Consider the following 16,294-nt stretch of genomic DNA (forward strand, 5'->3'; position numbering starts at 1 on the left):
TTTTTTTTTTTTTTTTTTTTTTTTGCATATAGATATCTAGTTATCCATTATTATTTGTTGAAATTCTGGGTTTTTTATCCATTAAAATTTTTCCTTTTCCAAAAATAATTGTCCATGTATGCATGTATCCATTTCTAGACTCTTCGGTTCCTTTGTTCCTTTCATCTAACACTGTTACTTGAAATTGGTGGTCTAGGTTGTCCAATTTTGTTCTTTTTCAAAATTGTTTTATTCTAGATTCTGTGTTTTTCTACTAACTTTGAGAATCAGATTAATTCTTACAAAAATTTCTGCTGGGATTTTGGTTGGTTTTGCATTGTATCTACAGATCAGTTTGGAAGAGAATTATTATTATTATTATTTTTTTTATTTTATTTTTTTTATTTTTTAATATATGAAATTTACTGTCAAATTGGTTTCCATACAACACCCAGTGCTCATCCCAAAAGGTGCCCTCCTCAATACCCATCACCCACCCTGCCCTCCCTCCCACCCCCCATCAACCCTCAATTTGTTCGGAAGAGAATTATTTTTAAAATATTGTCTTTCACTCCATAAACATGGTAAATGTTTCTCCATTGAGGTGTTCTTAGATTTCTTTCATCAGTGCCTTATGATTTTCAGCATAGAGACCTATCATATATTTTGTTCGATTTGTACCTAATTTCTTTAATGTTTTTATGTGCTATTATAAACAGCACTGCCTTTTAAATTTCATTTTCCATTTTTTATTGATAACAAGTACAATTTATTTTTGTATATTGACATCATGCCTAGTGAACTTGCTGAAATCATTAGTTATAGTAGCTTTCCTGTAGATTAGTTGGGTTTTCTACGTAGATAATTATGTCATGTATGTGTAGAGACAGCATTATTTCTTCCTTTACAATATGCATGCCTTTTATTTCTGTTGCCTGATAAAAGGCACTGGCAAGGACTGTTAGTATTCAGTGTTAATAGAGTCATGCAAAAGGGCATTTTTGCTTTATTCCCAATCTTAGGGGAAAAGGATTTGATCTTTTACCATTCAGAATGAATTCAGTTAAAGGTTCTTTGATGCCATTTATGAGATTGAGGAAGTTCTCTGTTCCTAGTTTGCTGACAGCTTTTATCATGAATGTGTGTCAAATTTTGTTAAATACTCTTTCTACTTTTATTGAGAGGATCATGTCGTTTTACTTCTTCAGACTGATGATGTTGTGAAATACATTGATTAACTTTTGCATAATGAATTAGCCTTGCATTCCGAGACTAAATCAAACTTGGTCATGAGGTATTATCATTTCTAATATTCCTTGATTCAGTAACTAAGTTTCATTAAGAATTTTTTGTGTCTATCTTAGTGAGGGATAGTGCTGTATGGTTTTTCCTTTCTTGTAATATTTTTTTCTGATTCTAGCACCAGAGTAATGCAGGTCTCGTAAAATGGGTTCAAAGGTGTTGCCTCCTCTTCTGTGTATGGAAGCAATGGTGTAAAATTGATATTTCTACCTTAAATGTTTGATAGAATTTATCATTAACATCATTTGGACCTGAAACTTTTCTGTTGAAAACGTTTGAACAATGTTTTTAATTCTTTATATACATAAAGTTGTTCAGATATCTATTTCTATTAAAGTAAGCTGTGTTACTTTGTATGTTTTAATGAATTTGTCCATTTTATCTAAGTTGTTACATTTATGAGCATTTTGGGGATTGGTGTATCCTTTTAGTTATTCTTTCAATGTCTGTAGGATTTATAGAAATGTCCCCTTTTTTTCTGTTATTGGTAATTTGTATCTTTTCCCTCTTTCTGTTGAGGTCAGTCTGGCTAATGTATCAACTCAGTCTTTATGAAGAGCCAGATTTCTATTTCATTGATTTTTGTCTATTTTCCTTCTTTTCAATTTTATTTATTTGTCCCTTTATCTTTATTTTGTCCTTCTTTGTGCTTATCTGGGTTCAATTTGTTCTTCTTGTAGCTGGAAATTCAAGTTACTGAATTGGGACTCTTCTTGTTTCTCATGTGAGCATATAATCCTCCAAGTCTAAGAACCACTTCAGTTGTGTCTCACAGATTTTTTCTCTTTTTCACTTTCATGCAATTAAAATATTTTTAAATTTCCCGGGGGACTTCCTTTGTGATGTATAGATTATGTGGAACTGGGTTGCTTAATTTTCTAATTTTGAAAATTTTTACATACATGCTTCTGTTATAGATTTCTGCTTTAGTTTCATTTTATCTAAGAACGTACTTTGTATTATTTCATTTTTAAGAGTATTTTGAGTGTTATTTATGGCACAGGGTTTTGTCCGTCTTGGTGAATTTTTTGAATGTACTTGAAAAGAATGTGTATTTTGCTGGTATTTGGTAGAATGTTCTATAAATGTCAATTCGATCAAGTCATTTGGTAGTGTTGGCCAAGTCTTCTATATCCTTACAATTTTCTGTATACTTGCTGTATTGACTACCGAGTTATTTGGAAACTTCAACTAAAATTGTGCCTTTATTTCCCTTATCATTTTTATCAGTTTTTGCTTCATCAGTTTTGAAACCCTCTGGTTAGTGTGTATACATTTAGGATTGTTATAATTTGATGAATTGACCCTTTTCCATCATGCAATGTCCCTCTTTATCCCTGTTAATATTTTATATTAATATAGCTACTCCAGGTCTCTTTTAGTTAGTGTTCTAATGGTATATACTTTTATCCTTTTACTCTTAACATGTCTATGTCTTTATAGTTAAAGTGCCTTTCCTTTAGATGGAATAAAATTAGGTCTGGTGTTTTATCTAACCTCATAATCTCAATCTTTTACTTAATCAACTGAGATAGACTACTTGTATTTATGTAATTATTGCTGTGTTTTGACTAAAATCTATCATCTCCCTAGTTTTTGCTTTTTCCATATATTATTTCTTCATTTTTTCTCTTTCTCACATGATTTTTGGATCAATTCTATACTTTTATTGCATTTCATCATTACCATTAGCCTAGTTTTATACCAATTAAAATTTTTTTTTTTTTTTTTTTTTTTTCAACTTTTTTTTTTTTTTTTTTTTTTTTTTTTTGGGACAGAGAGAGACAGAGCATGAACGGGGGAGGGGCAGAGAGAGAGGGAGACACAGAATCGGAAACAGGCTCCAGGCTCCGAGCCATCAGCCCAGAGCCTGACGCGGGGCTCGAACTCACGGACCGCGAGATCGTGACCTGGCTGAAGTCGGACGCTTAACCGACTGCGCCACCCAGGCGCCCCTATACCAATTAAATTTTTTAATGGCTGCTCTAGAGTTTACATTATACATTTAAAAGTATCAATCTTAAATAGTGTAATAGCTCTTCATATGAAGCATAAGAACCTTCAAACAGTATACTACCATTTTCTCCCTCCCATTTGTGTGCTATTATTGCCGTGTATTTTATATCACATAAGGTATAAACACTGAATACATTGCTATTATGTTTCATATTCGTTATCTTACAGTGTGTTAGAAAGTTTTTTAAATGAGTTTTTAGCTCTCAATTTTACCAAATAGTACTGCTTCACTATATGTGTATAAAAATACAACAAATGTCTGTAGGTTGATTTGTATCCTGTGACTTTACTGAATTCCTTTGTGTTCTAGCGGTTCTTTGCTGTGACATTTTAATTTCATGTATGTTCGCGTGTTTGATATTATCCCATGTTCTCTTCTCTTTGTATCATCATCATTTTTTTTCCTCTTTGTGTTTCAGTTTTATTAATTTCTATCAACTTTATCCTCACTGATTTTTTTCTCAGTTCTGTTGAGTTTACCCTTAATCAATCTTCATCTTTGTTACTGTGTTCTTCAGCCTAGTATTTCCATGTGATTCTTCCATATACTTTTAAATTATCTGCTGAAATTCTTCATGCATTTATGACACTGTCCATCTTTTCTATTATATCCTTTAAAATTTTAGTAAGAGTTATTTTAAAGCTCTCTCTAATAGTTCCCACATGCAGATACTTAATTCTGGTTCTGTGAATTGCTTGGTCCAGTAAGAGCATATTTTTTCTTGATTTTTCTCTGATCTTTAATGTGTGTGTGTGTGTGTGTGTGTGTGTGTAGGATAACAGGCTATGAGATAAATAGTATTATGCTTTGCAGGAGACACTTCTCTTCTGTTTACCCTAAGAGGTAGTGTGTATGAGGTGTGGGAATCAGTGCAGCTAGGATTACATTGAGTTTGAGTTTTATATTGCTATGGTTATCCTCAGTGCACCAATAAATTCTTTTTTCTCTATTATGACTTATGCTTAGTGTGGGATGGTCAGTGGTTGTAGGGCTTTTCCCAGTCTCAACCATCCTGAGTTTTAGTCTCTTTCTATTAGGCTACATCTGGAGAGTGTGTCTTCACTGGCTGCCCCCACTCCATGATAACAGCTTTGACTTGTTCCTTAATTCCTGCTGGCCTGGTAATGAGGGTGAGGTTTTATTCCCTTTGTCCTGGTTCTTTCTCAGTCTCAGGAACATCTTTTGTCTCTGTGTTTCAGAATTTCTTAGTGATCCTGCCCCTTCTGCAGTCTTAGGAGATGGCTAATGTACTGATCCAGAATGGTCTCCTGCTCAATGGAAACCCCAGAGTTAGAGTTTTTTTTTTTCTGTTCCCCCTTCCCTCAGTAATGAGTCTTTATTTATCTGTCTCTGAGGAAAACAAGGTTTGCTGTCCTTCCCCTGTGGCTTCAGGCTTTTGTTGCATAATGGAGATGATTTGGTGATTGGAGAGTTCCTTAGCTTACTATGACAGATGTTGCTGCCTTCACCTAGACCCGCACTATGAAGGAGACTTTCTTTGGTTTTCTGCTTTCTTCAAACATCCTTATGAGGCTTGGTCTAAGTATGTGGAAAAAGTATTGAGAATATTTGTGAATGCTTCTTTTTTTCCTCTGTCTCCTAGCCATTGTATATTCATATTACTCCCACATTCAGCCTTTAGCAATTTGATAAATCAGTTCTTACAGGCTTACATGGTGCCCCACATTCCTCACATACACTGGCCCAGGTAAGGTAGAGCCCATGTCCCAGGCCTTTCTGGATGCAACCATCATTCCTGAGATTTCATTTTATTTGGTTTTCTTGTAACCTCAGCTTTCTGATGATTTTTAAGAATAGTTATGATTTTATAGATTATCTGATCTTTTCTTGTTTAAGATGGAGGTGATGTTCATTCAAACTTCCTACAACCTAAAAGGAATCTAGAAGAGGCTAAATTACTCTTTAAAGTCTGTTTTAACAGACAAAGTAAAACAGGGAAATAGGCACTAATTTTCAACTAAGTACTAGTATAACAATAGCAAAAAAATCTCTTCAGGCCAAGCAATTTTAAGTCAACAAACCACTTATCTGGAAGTAGCATATTCAAATTATATGCAATGTTTGGGGTAGAGATTTATGTTCTTTTTACAAACAAAACATACGTGTTGATAGTACATATTATTGTGTTTAGAAACTATTCCAGTTCCTAGGCCAACACTGATAAGATGGCCTTCCCAGTCAGAAGAGAGCATTTTCTGTTTGGGGAACAGTACGAATTGTAGGATGAGTGGGGGCTCACAGGGGAGGCAAGTGGTGAAAATTGAGATTGTGACTGACTGAATTTCTTCTCTCCCAGTTGAGATATGGCATTAGAGTCATTGGAGATTTTAGATCAAATATTTGTGAAGTAAGTAATGGTAGAATAAAATGTTGTAATGAAAGATAAATGTGACACTGGTTTACAGAATGAGTTGTTCCAGGCGTTCTCAAATGCATTCTATGAGAAAAACCAGAAAGGGTGATTAAAACACCCTCTGCGACATACCTGATTCAGTAAGTTTTCAATGCCTATCAAGCATTGAAAAGAAGTGAAATTACTTAGCACTTGGTTACAAAGGCTAAAATAATGGTAGTCAGCAGCATTAACAATGGAAAGGAAGGATCCATGCCACAAATATTTGGAGTAAGAGTTGATGTAACTTGCTGAGTGATGGAGGTTGAATGACTAGGAAGGTCCCCCAGGTTAGGAGCAGGAGTGACTGAGAGTGCTGTCGGGTCCTTACCAATGCTTGGAATTTGGGAGTTTCCTTTGTTGTCTACAGATGAGTGGAGAGAAACAGCAGTGATGTGAACGTCTGGGTTCGGTGACTACAGCTCTCCCAACCATGGAATGTTTCCAGCTTTCCTCAAAGTATCCCACCAATTCTGTCAGTTCTGTGGGACTCAGGTGAGGAAAGAGAAGCATCTCTACTTTCCCTTTCTATTGCCTGGATGATCACAGCAGCATTGTCAAAGTCACAGGTGCTGTGGTGTCAGGCGTTACGATAACATGGCAGAATGAGTGGACAAGCGGGATGACACCCATATGGATGAGAAGAGAGGATGCCTGGGAGATAACTCCTGGACGTTAGGGAAGTAGGTGAGGTGGCATGTAGATGCTGAGGGGATGCCTAAGTGGGTGGCTGAGCAGACAAGCAGATGGCTGAGTGAGCATGGGCCGGGGGGGAGGTGTGGACAGCAGGTAAGTGTGTGGATATGTACATGGTGGTGCTGAGAGGGACTGGGTATTTGACTGGGAGAGGAAGGGACAAATGTTTCACTTATATGATGCCTGAAGAATATATCAGAGATGTAATGAGACTGCATTCTGTGAATTTTACATTAAGTCTATTCATAAAAATTAAAGATTTGGAATGGTATAGAAAACTAACACTTCTGTACTTCCACATTGAGAATCTCCATTACCTTTTTCCTCTCCTTGTTTTCCCCCTCTAAAGCTTAATATTTTCTACATCCCCTTTCAGGGATCTTTTTTGGAGTCTTAAATCTTTGTATGTGGTGTTAGTATTCTTAAAACTAGAATAGTGCCGTGAGACAATAGTACTCATGAGTACATGAGAGTACCAAGGTGTGCGTCCATCTGTGCAAAGCTCACAGCAGGACCCAGTGGGCTCTTTGCACATGTCAGAGGAATGAAGATAATGCTCCTGTGTTCAGAAGGAGAGATGACAGTATCCTGGAGCCAAAGGGGGTAACTTTTTTTCTTCACCAGGTTTGGTTGCAGACCCAGTCACTGCTCAGTGGAATAGGGGCATGAGTGTTAAACGTCAGGTTGGGGCTACAGGAGAATATCATAAAGCCTCAGAAATCTAGGATCTCTGGCTTTTAAGAATGACCCTAGGCTTCAGCGGGTTGCTGTGATTGATGAGGATGGGGAAGAACAGGCTTCACGGGGAGAAGAAGGGCAGCATGGAGGCCCTGCCCTCGAGGACTGGGAGTGCTATCAACCACGGACACATAAAGCTCCTGAGGGGAGTCTGTCAGCCTCACGTTGCTCAGACACTGCTGTATCACATTAGGTTTACGCTGGAGCCAATTGCAGGGCACCTGTGAACTTTCTAGTAGCTGTTGCCCTCACAATCTAAACTAGTCCCAGGTGATACCTTAGCCAGGAGCCCGAGGAGTCTGGGACTCTTCATCTCTCTGGTCCATGTCTTTGCTGGAGGGGAGCATTCTTTAGAAACCAACATAAACTTAGATTAAAGCAGACACATCTGTGTGTCTGGCACTAATCAATGCTTGGGAGCGCTAACGGAGGCACCAGCAGAGAGGGGGTGCCCACAGAGGTGTCTAGAGGGGCAGAAGTAGAACAGATCTGACTTGTTAGGGACTTTGGATCAGGGGTGTGATCCACGGATGTGATCTTCTCATTCTGAATAGTATAAGAAGTGTAGAAAAGTGGTTCTGCCTTCCTAATGCTGGGGGCTCAGGTACATTTCTCTTCTAAGGGTTCTTGATTCTGCAGGTATGTACTGACAGAGAGAAAGACAAAGAGAGTAATGGCAAGGAATGGAAGGAAGCAACTGATTAATAATTAAAAAGTGGAGTCCCTATGGATGAATTCTGCATCTTTTGGGCAGAAAACACTTAGGAAACAAGCCTAGATCTGTGAAGTGATTCGTTAGGATTTGATATTCTTGAACATGTAGTAGGAGTATATAACATTTCCAGTTAAGATAAATTGTCAATTGTTTAAAAATTTTCAAGAATGAAATCTTGCCATTTGCAACAACATGGATAGAACTAGAGTGTATTATGCTAGGCAAAACAAGTCAGAGAAAGACAAATAGCATAAGATTTCACTTATGTGGAATTTAAGATATAATACAGATGAACATAAGGGAAAGGAAGCAAAAATAATATAAAAACAGAGAGAGAGACAAACCATAAGAGACTCCTAAATACAGAGAACAAAATGAGGGTTGCTGGTGGAGTATTCGGTTGGGGTAAGGGCTAAAGGGGTGAGGGGCATTAAGGAGGACACTGGTTGGGATGATCACTGGGTGTTATATGTAAGTGATGAATTGCTAAATTCTATTCCTAAAAAAATATTTTGATTTAAAAAAAGGCAAATAAACAAAGGAAGTTACCATACTCTGCAAATGCAAAAAAAAAAATCTTAGTTATTTCTCTAACAGTATATATACAAAGTATTTGAATTTTCCTTTCAATGATAGAAAGCTGATTAAATGGATTTCTCAAATTGATATAGACTCAAGAATATGAGCTGGGACTAGAAATAAGGTCTTCTGACTCAGGGTTGGTTCCTCTAGAATGGGCTGGAGGAATTATACTGTGGAGACATAGTATACTGAGTGATTTGTACTGTACTAGTCGTGTTTCCTACAAAGGATGAGACATATAAAGAAGCTTAGCATTTACAGAATGAAGTTATGATAAAATATATCACAAAAGGTGAATTTCAGGATTGCACATGTTGGAGAAACTGGGTCCTCAATAATTGGACTCGGTGTATGTGAAGAGTCAGGTAACAAAACCCAGGTATGAAGTAGATAACAAGAACCAAAAAGAAAAACTGATTGCTTTCTCAGAGTTAAAAATTATCTTTGAAACATCACCTTCCCAAGTGGCCCTGGGATCATCTGTTTCCAAACAGTGGGATATTGCAAATATGCCTGCCTGTGTTGGATATGGTCAGTGATCCAACTACTCAGCCACATTTTAGAGGACTCTCTTTAAATTAAAGTGCCATTTCCATTGATAACCCACTTGTTTAAAAGTATGCTCAGCATGAAAGAAAGAATATCTGTGGGTTGTGGGAGTTAGCTTCATATGCTCTGCTTCTGAATTCAAGACTTATAATCTGTCTCTGCTAAGACTATAGAGGACTCCAATGAGAAGGCCAAATATGATTATAACTCAAAGGGAGTGTTCTAAAAGATGATGCGCAAACTTTCAGGGGAGGAAAAGCGTTTGGAATTTTCTCTCTTAGCCACAGAGCCTCATCTCTGTAATAAGTGGTGGAAAATATAAAGAAGGGGATCACCCACAAACCTTAACTGTATTTCAGGTTGGGTTTCTGAGGCTGATCCAAGATTTTGTCCATTCATGCACTCTTTGAATTGGCACGAATAGTGGAAAGGGGTTTTATTTTGAAATCCAATCTTGGAAGTTGAGATACTGAAGAATCCTATAGTGTGCATTCCTTTGAATCTTTTCAAGTCAATAGTTCTCTCTTCCTAATGTGGGGGAAGGGGAAGAGATAATTTATGAAGCCATCAGTCAATAGAAATGGAAAACATTATTAGATAGATTTAAATGTATAACATACTCACTGGTGTAAGATGTTAAATGTGGCCTTGAATGTTGAATAGGCAAATATACCCATGTGTCAAGCCCTGGATACTTCCTTCCTTGCAAAGGAAAATTGAGTATTTTGGAGTGTTGGTCCATAAAGTAGCAATGGAAACTAAATGCAACTAAAAATCGATTAATAAATGTGGACAGCAGCATCTGAAGACATCTCTAGGGAATCACAAGTGATGAGCCTGTCTGTGTGTACCAACATATGAAAAGTTCTGTCATCCTTGGTTTGTCTATGGTATGGGTCATCTTTTTCTTGATAAGAAGGTCCTCATAATTCCTCAAGGCTATATCAATACAGTTAGAGCAGGAATATGAGGAGGATGTGCTGAAAGGCTAAAAGGGTACTTTATGTTAAGAATTGCTACTTGGGGCAATACCCTTTCTCTCAGGCATACTGCAGAACTATGGGGAGGTCGGAATGAAAGGGCTCCCATCTGAGAGGTCCACTGGTCAGAATTTAAGTAAATTATAATAGTTGGGAGATGCTTCATTTTTAAGACTCAAAATACCCAGATGTTTACAACAAATATTACTAAAAATCACTGCCTGGGAATTTGCCATTAAAAATATATTTAATTTAAGATCTTGACTTTGTTGATATTGTTTTTAAGATGGGGAGAAGCAGGGGCAGTTTAGAACATGGGCCATTTTACTGGAGGGCAGACATTGATGTAGAGTTAGAGATGGGATGAAAGTATTTGTTCATAAATGAAATGTTAGAAGACAGACTCAGATAAAGGGAGGCAGGAATAAACCAAAGCTAAATTTTATCCACCCCATGGAGATAAAGACCAGTCCTGGTTTTAACATCAGCAGGAAGCATTGTCAGAATTTTTCCCTCTTCATCTTGTTCAAGTGACAGATATTTTCAGCTGAAGGTGTTATAAGGTTGTAGGAGATTAAAAATAGGAAAAATAATTGTGGTTCACTTTATGGAGATAGAATAGGTTGAAAAACAACATTTAACCTGTTCATTTCAATTTTTATGATACAGAAAATATAACAGTTTCCATAAGATCAATGAACAAATTTGCTTTACTTAAAGAAAGATCGTAATGATTGACTAAAATTTAACTTTTAAGTTAGGTGTATTGTGTCATGTAAAAGAAAGGGATTTTTTGAGAAATCTCAACGCCTTTTTTTTTTTAAATTTCTTTGTCATAGAGATAAGAACATTTCTATCCTGTTATCTGCAGTAACTGATAGTTACTGGGTATTATGAGAAGATACATGGAGGTACTTTTAGCTAGAGTCCAACAATGGTAATATTTTAAATGAAAAAAAAATTGTCTCTGTAGTCCAGACCTAACTTTTCTCACAACTTCAGTGTCATTCACACCAAAACTTACAGTTTTGTACTCTTACATGACTCATTTTCAAGGGTCAGTTTACAACAAGGTTAGGTACTTCATATAAAACTCCCATATCATATTATTTTATTTTATTTTAAAAATATTTCATTTTTAACCATTTCATTAAAAGGACAGTGATCAAAATAAAACAAATAGATTTCAGGCATTAGTGGCAGTGCTTTAAGAAGATAATTTTTCATGGACTATTTCAATGGTATCTATCATATCACATATTGTGTTTTATTAGTGCTCTTGTCCAAGGAGGAATCGCGGGGGTATATTGTTTAATACGATGCCCTGAGTAGGCAGCATGGATTCTTTGTTTTTGAGTAGACAAATAAAACTCAAAACATACATAGAGAGATGTGGCTTGGAGTTTGTTGAGCATGTGCACGAAATAACACAAAGAATGTAAACTAGGGTTTATTGTCTGTATGTCTGTTATTTTGTAAAATAAAAATTGTATTTAAGGTGTACAACACAAAGATTTTATATACATATACATAGTGAAATGACTACTATTCTTGAGGTAATTAACATATTCTCTCATGTAGTTACCTTTTATGTGTATGTGTGATAAGGACCTAAAATCAATTCTTTTAGCAAATTTCCATAATGACTATAGTCATTATGATGTACATTAGATCTCAAGACCAATTCATCCTAAAAAAACTACAGCTTTGTGCCCTATAACCGACATCTCCTCATTTCCTCTTCCCTTGGTAACTACCTTTCTACTCTCTCTATGTATTTGACATTTTGGATTCCACATGTAGGTGAAATCATGCAGTTTTTCTCTTTCTGTATTTGGCTCATTTCATTCAGTGTAATGACCTCCAGGTTCTTTCATGGTTGTTGCAAATCGCAGGATCTTTTTTTTTTAAGGCTGAAAAATATTCCATTGTATGCATATATATCAAAATTTCTTTATCCATTCAACAGATACTTAACTGTTTTCATATCTTGGCTGTTGTGAATAATGCTGCAATGAACATGGGAGTGCAGATATCTCTTCAAGGTATTGAGTTCATTTTTTTCGGATAAATACCAGAAGTGGGATTGCCGAATCACATGGTACTTCTATTGTCAATTTATTGAGGAAATACCATACTACTTTCCATGTTGGCTGTAGCAATTCACATTCCCACAAACATGTACAAGGGTTCCCTTTTCTCCACATCTTGCCAATGCTTGTTATTTATTATTTGATAATAGCCATCCTAACATAGGTAAGGTGGTATCTCATTGTGATTTTGATTTGCATTTCCCTGATTATTGGTGATGTTGAGATATCTTTTCATATGCCTGTTGGCCATCTGTATGTCTTCTTGAAAAAAATGTCTGCTCAGGACTTGGCTAATCTTAAAAACCTGGTCATTTGTTGCTTTTGCTATTGAGTTATATGCATTCTTTTTATAGTTAGGATATTAACCCTTTATCAGATATATGGTTTGCAAATATTTTCTCCCAATCCCTAGCTTACCCTTTCATTTTGTTGATTGTTTCCTTTGCTGTAAAAAAGCTTTTAATTTGATGTAATCCTACTTGTTTATTTTTGCTTTTGTTGCTTGAGCTTTTGGTGTCAATTAAAAAAAATCATTGCCTAGACCAATATCAGGGGTGTTTCCCCTATAATTTCTTCTAGGAGTTTCTAAGCCTTAGAGTTTAGTCTTTAATTCATTTTGAGTTTATTTTTGTATATGTGTAAGATAAATGTCTCTTTATTTTCTGTGGACCTGGGGGACTCTTGAATGTTGAGTCCTGTTGGATCACATAGCTAAGGAGTCAGTCCCTCAAGTGACAGCCATAAAAATTAAGGTGCTGGATATGTGGTCCAATTACTTTAATCCTCAGAGACAAGCTGGGAGTTGTGGGTTCTCTCCCAGTTGTAAGGAACTGTACTAGTAGTGGAGATTGTGCCACTGATGTGTCTCACTAATGTGTCTACCTGTTTTGATGTGGGTATTTTCTGTCATCCTATGAGTAGGAGTTGCCCCATTCCTTTTTGGATTTCTCTTGGAATGGATCTGTATGTAGGTGCTTATTTAGAGCATCCATGGGATGAGACAAAGTCCTATTCTGCCCCCTTGCTGACTGCCTTTCAGGTTTTATTGTATATTAAAGGAGCATTAGGTACCTGGCAAAAAGGTAAGGTAGCCAAAGTTGTAATGAATAATGAGAAGAGAACACAAACAAATTTATACTGGAGGGAGAGCAAAATAGGACTCTTAACTGTAATAATTGTTCAACACTGGTTTTGAGGCAAGTAAATGTTTTCTCAGACTAATCGTGATTAAAGAAAAGCAAAGTGAAGGGTGGTTGAGGAAGTATTATGATAAGCAGGAAAGAAGGAACTGTTGAAAGAATGGATCAAGTTTCGAGAAGGTAATTAAAGAAATTTATGAAAATGCATGTGTCTGAATCATGAATGAGTAGGGTGTTCCTGGGACTACTTGTTCTGTTTTGTTGTTTAAGAGGTAAGAGAATTAAAGCATAGATAGTCTTCATCTTTCTGCTTAGTGACCCTAATCTGATATCTGTGTGGGTTTTGGGATGGGCGGGCAGCTATTTCTACCCTCAATCTCTCTTGCTGCATTTAGTTACTATTTTCCCTTATGTTGTAGGCTGCAAGAAAAGGGAAGTTGTGAGCAGGCAGTGATTCAAAATATTTTTTAAATCTTATGTATCCCTTTTTAATGTTCAAAAATGACATAATAATAACAAATTAGTTCTACTGAAAAAGTACTTCCTTCAGGGGGAAATAGGAGGAAACTCCATTCCAATGTACATCTATGCGAATTCATACTTTCTTTTCTGCCTTGGACAATGAAGAAGAATCCTTAAACATTTGTGTTTCTTTCCTCTCTGTATCAAGTCTTCTTTGCTTTCTTTTGAGCCCACCTACAAAGGTTAAATGATTAGTAGTGGTAAATTGAAAAGAGAAAAATAAAAAGAACAAGATACCGTTACAATACTTTTCCCTTTCTGATCCCACTGAAGGCAGAGAGACCAAAGGCCAAGAGGATTAAGGGCAATAACAAAAGCAAAAAGTCTTCAAAGCCCTCCCGTCCATTCCTGAACCTTCAGTTTTGTAGAAGCTTGCCTCCAATTTTATTTACGTTTGAATTTGTGGAGGGGATGTGTGGAGAAAATAATGTTTGCTACCTTATCTACTCCAAGGCAGAGGTCATGTTACTACTAATACTTCCTCTACTACTAGTAATGGTTCTCAAAGTACTTTCCTCATAAGTTACCTATGTTTGAGCTTAAATGTACTTGTGAGTGGGATGATATGCCTCTGTTTCATGTATAAAAGCTTGTCACGTAGCCCAAATCGCATAGCTGTAAATAAATAATAAATAAAATCAATTTTTAGAATCTAGGTTCTCTGATTCCAGATCTTTCCACAAGGATCTGACTTTTCCCAATATTTCCTTTTGTAATAAATGTACCATTTTTCATTATGATGGGATTAGTTGACATACGTAAAGTAGCTTTAAAAAACTTTCCAACCAAATTTTCTTCATTGTTTATCACTTTACCTACCATTGTCACCTACCAAACTCTACTTGCTCTGGAATCTGAGGTAAGTTTGTAAGATGTGAGATCCTAGAATTGCACTACATTATCTCCAGGCTTTAACAGGGTCTCCCTGAGACCACTTCCCGTCCTTATGAAGGTTCTGGCCTGATTCTGATGCAGAGTGGATATGTTGGGATAAAACCTTCCATCTTGGCCTGCGAATAGTCTGAAACATCTGGTAAAGGCTAGCCAATTGCATACAGTATGTATTCACTAAAATGGTTTTTTGATTCAACAGGTTCTCTTATCTCTGACCTTTTGCAGATTAATGATTCTCACATGTTTTTAATGGAAACAGATAACCAGACATGGGTGAGAGAATTTATTCTCCTCGGCCTGTCCAGTGACTTGTATGTGCAGGTCTTTCTCTTTGTTCTGTTCTTAGTCATGTACTTGGTGACAGTGCTGGGAAACTTCCTCATTGTTGCTCTGATCTTCCTGGACAGCCGACTCCACACTCCCATGTACTTCTTTCTCACCAACCTCTCCCTTGTTGATGTCTCTTATGCCACAAGCATCATTCCTCAGATGTTAGTGCATCTTCTTGCAGAACATAAAGCAATCCCATTTGTGAGCTGTGCAGCCCAGTTATTTTTCTCTCTAGGCTGGGGTGGGATTGAGTTTGTTCTACTGGCAGTGATGGCCTACGATCGCTATGTGGCTGTGTGCGACCCCCTGCGATACTCGGTCATCATGCATGGAGGGCTCTGTACTAGGTTGGCCATCACATCCTGGGTCAGTGGTTCTCTCAACTCTCTCATTCATACTGCCATCACCTTTCAGCTGCCCGTGTGTACAAACAATTATATTGATCACATATCATGTGAAATTTTAGCTGTGGTCAGACTGGCCTGTGTGGACACCTCCTCCAATGAGATCATAATCATGGTTTCTAGCATCGTTCTGCTGATGACACCCTTCTGCCTGGTCCTCTTGTCCTACATCCAGATCATCTCCACCATCCTGAAGATCCAGTCCAGAGAGGGAAGAAAGAAAGCCTTCCACACCTGTGCGTCTCACCTCGCAGTGGTTGTCTTGTGCTATGGCATGGCCATTTTCACTTACATCCAGCCCCGCTCCAGCCCCTCTATTCTTCAGGAGAAGTTGATCTCTCTCTTCTATGCCGTTTTGACACCCATGTTGAACCCTATGATTTATAGTGTAAGGAATAAGGAGGTGAAGGGGGCCTGGCAGAAACTACTAGGGCAGTTATCTGGATTAACATCAAAATTGGCAACTTGATGAATCCTGAGCATTAGTTAGAGAAAGGAGCTTTGCCTGTGAGTTCTTTCACTTAACTCAGATATGGCAGGCATCACCTGCATTGTCCTGGCAACCAGGACGGAGATGATGATACATGTCCTGGTGATGCTAGGTAGGAAGTTGAGTGGTTGGGTTGGGGTGTGGGCTGTGGGTATATTTTTATGTCACAGCAGCTGTTCAGTGGAGTAGAGGAGTGAACTTCTCACCCTTACTCAGTTTTCATTCATATGCAGTAATTGAGACAATAGCATTTACCACTTACAATTACTGAGAGTAATTGAAGACAATGCAATTTACTGTTTTGATTAGTCACATTGTGATCAGTGACCTATTCATGAGTCTTACCTTGGAACACAGGTTTTTATTCATCCACATTTTGTAAAAGATTATCATATTTCCATTGGGAACAAAATCATTGTCAATTTGAAGACTCACTTAAAATGTAAGTATA

At 37.1% G+C, this 16,294-nt stretch overlaps 1 protein-coding gene across 1 annotated transcript; it reads left to right on the forward strand.

The window, feature by feature from the left end:
- Positions 1–14,830: 14,830 nt before the first annotated feature.
- On the forward strand, positions 14,831–15,822 carry LOC125930253 (olfactory receptor-like protein OLF3). The gene is given in 2 exon segments (XM_049642023.1): positions 14,831–14,857; positions 14,860–15,822. Coding segments are annotated over 2 exon segments (972 nt in total). The 5' UTR covers positions 14,831–14,848.
- Positions 15,823–16,294: the final 472 nt, after the last annotated feature.

Source organism: Panthera uncia, chromosome A2 (genome assembly GCF_023721935.1).
Source record: "Panthera uncia isolate 11264 chromosome A2, Puncia_PCG_1.0, whole genome shotgun sequence".
Taxonomy (NCBI): Eukaryota; Metazoa; Chordata; class Mammalia; order Carnivora; family Felidae; genus Panthera; species Panthera uncia.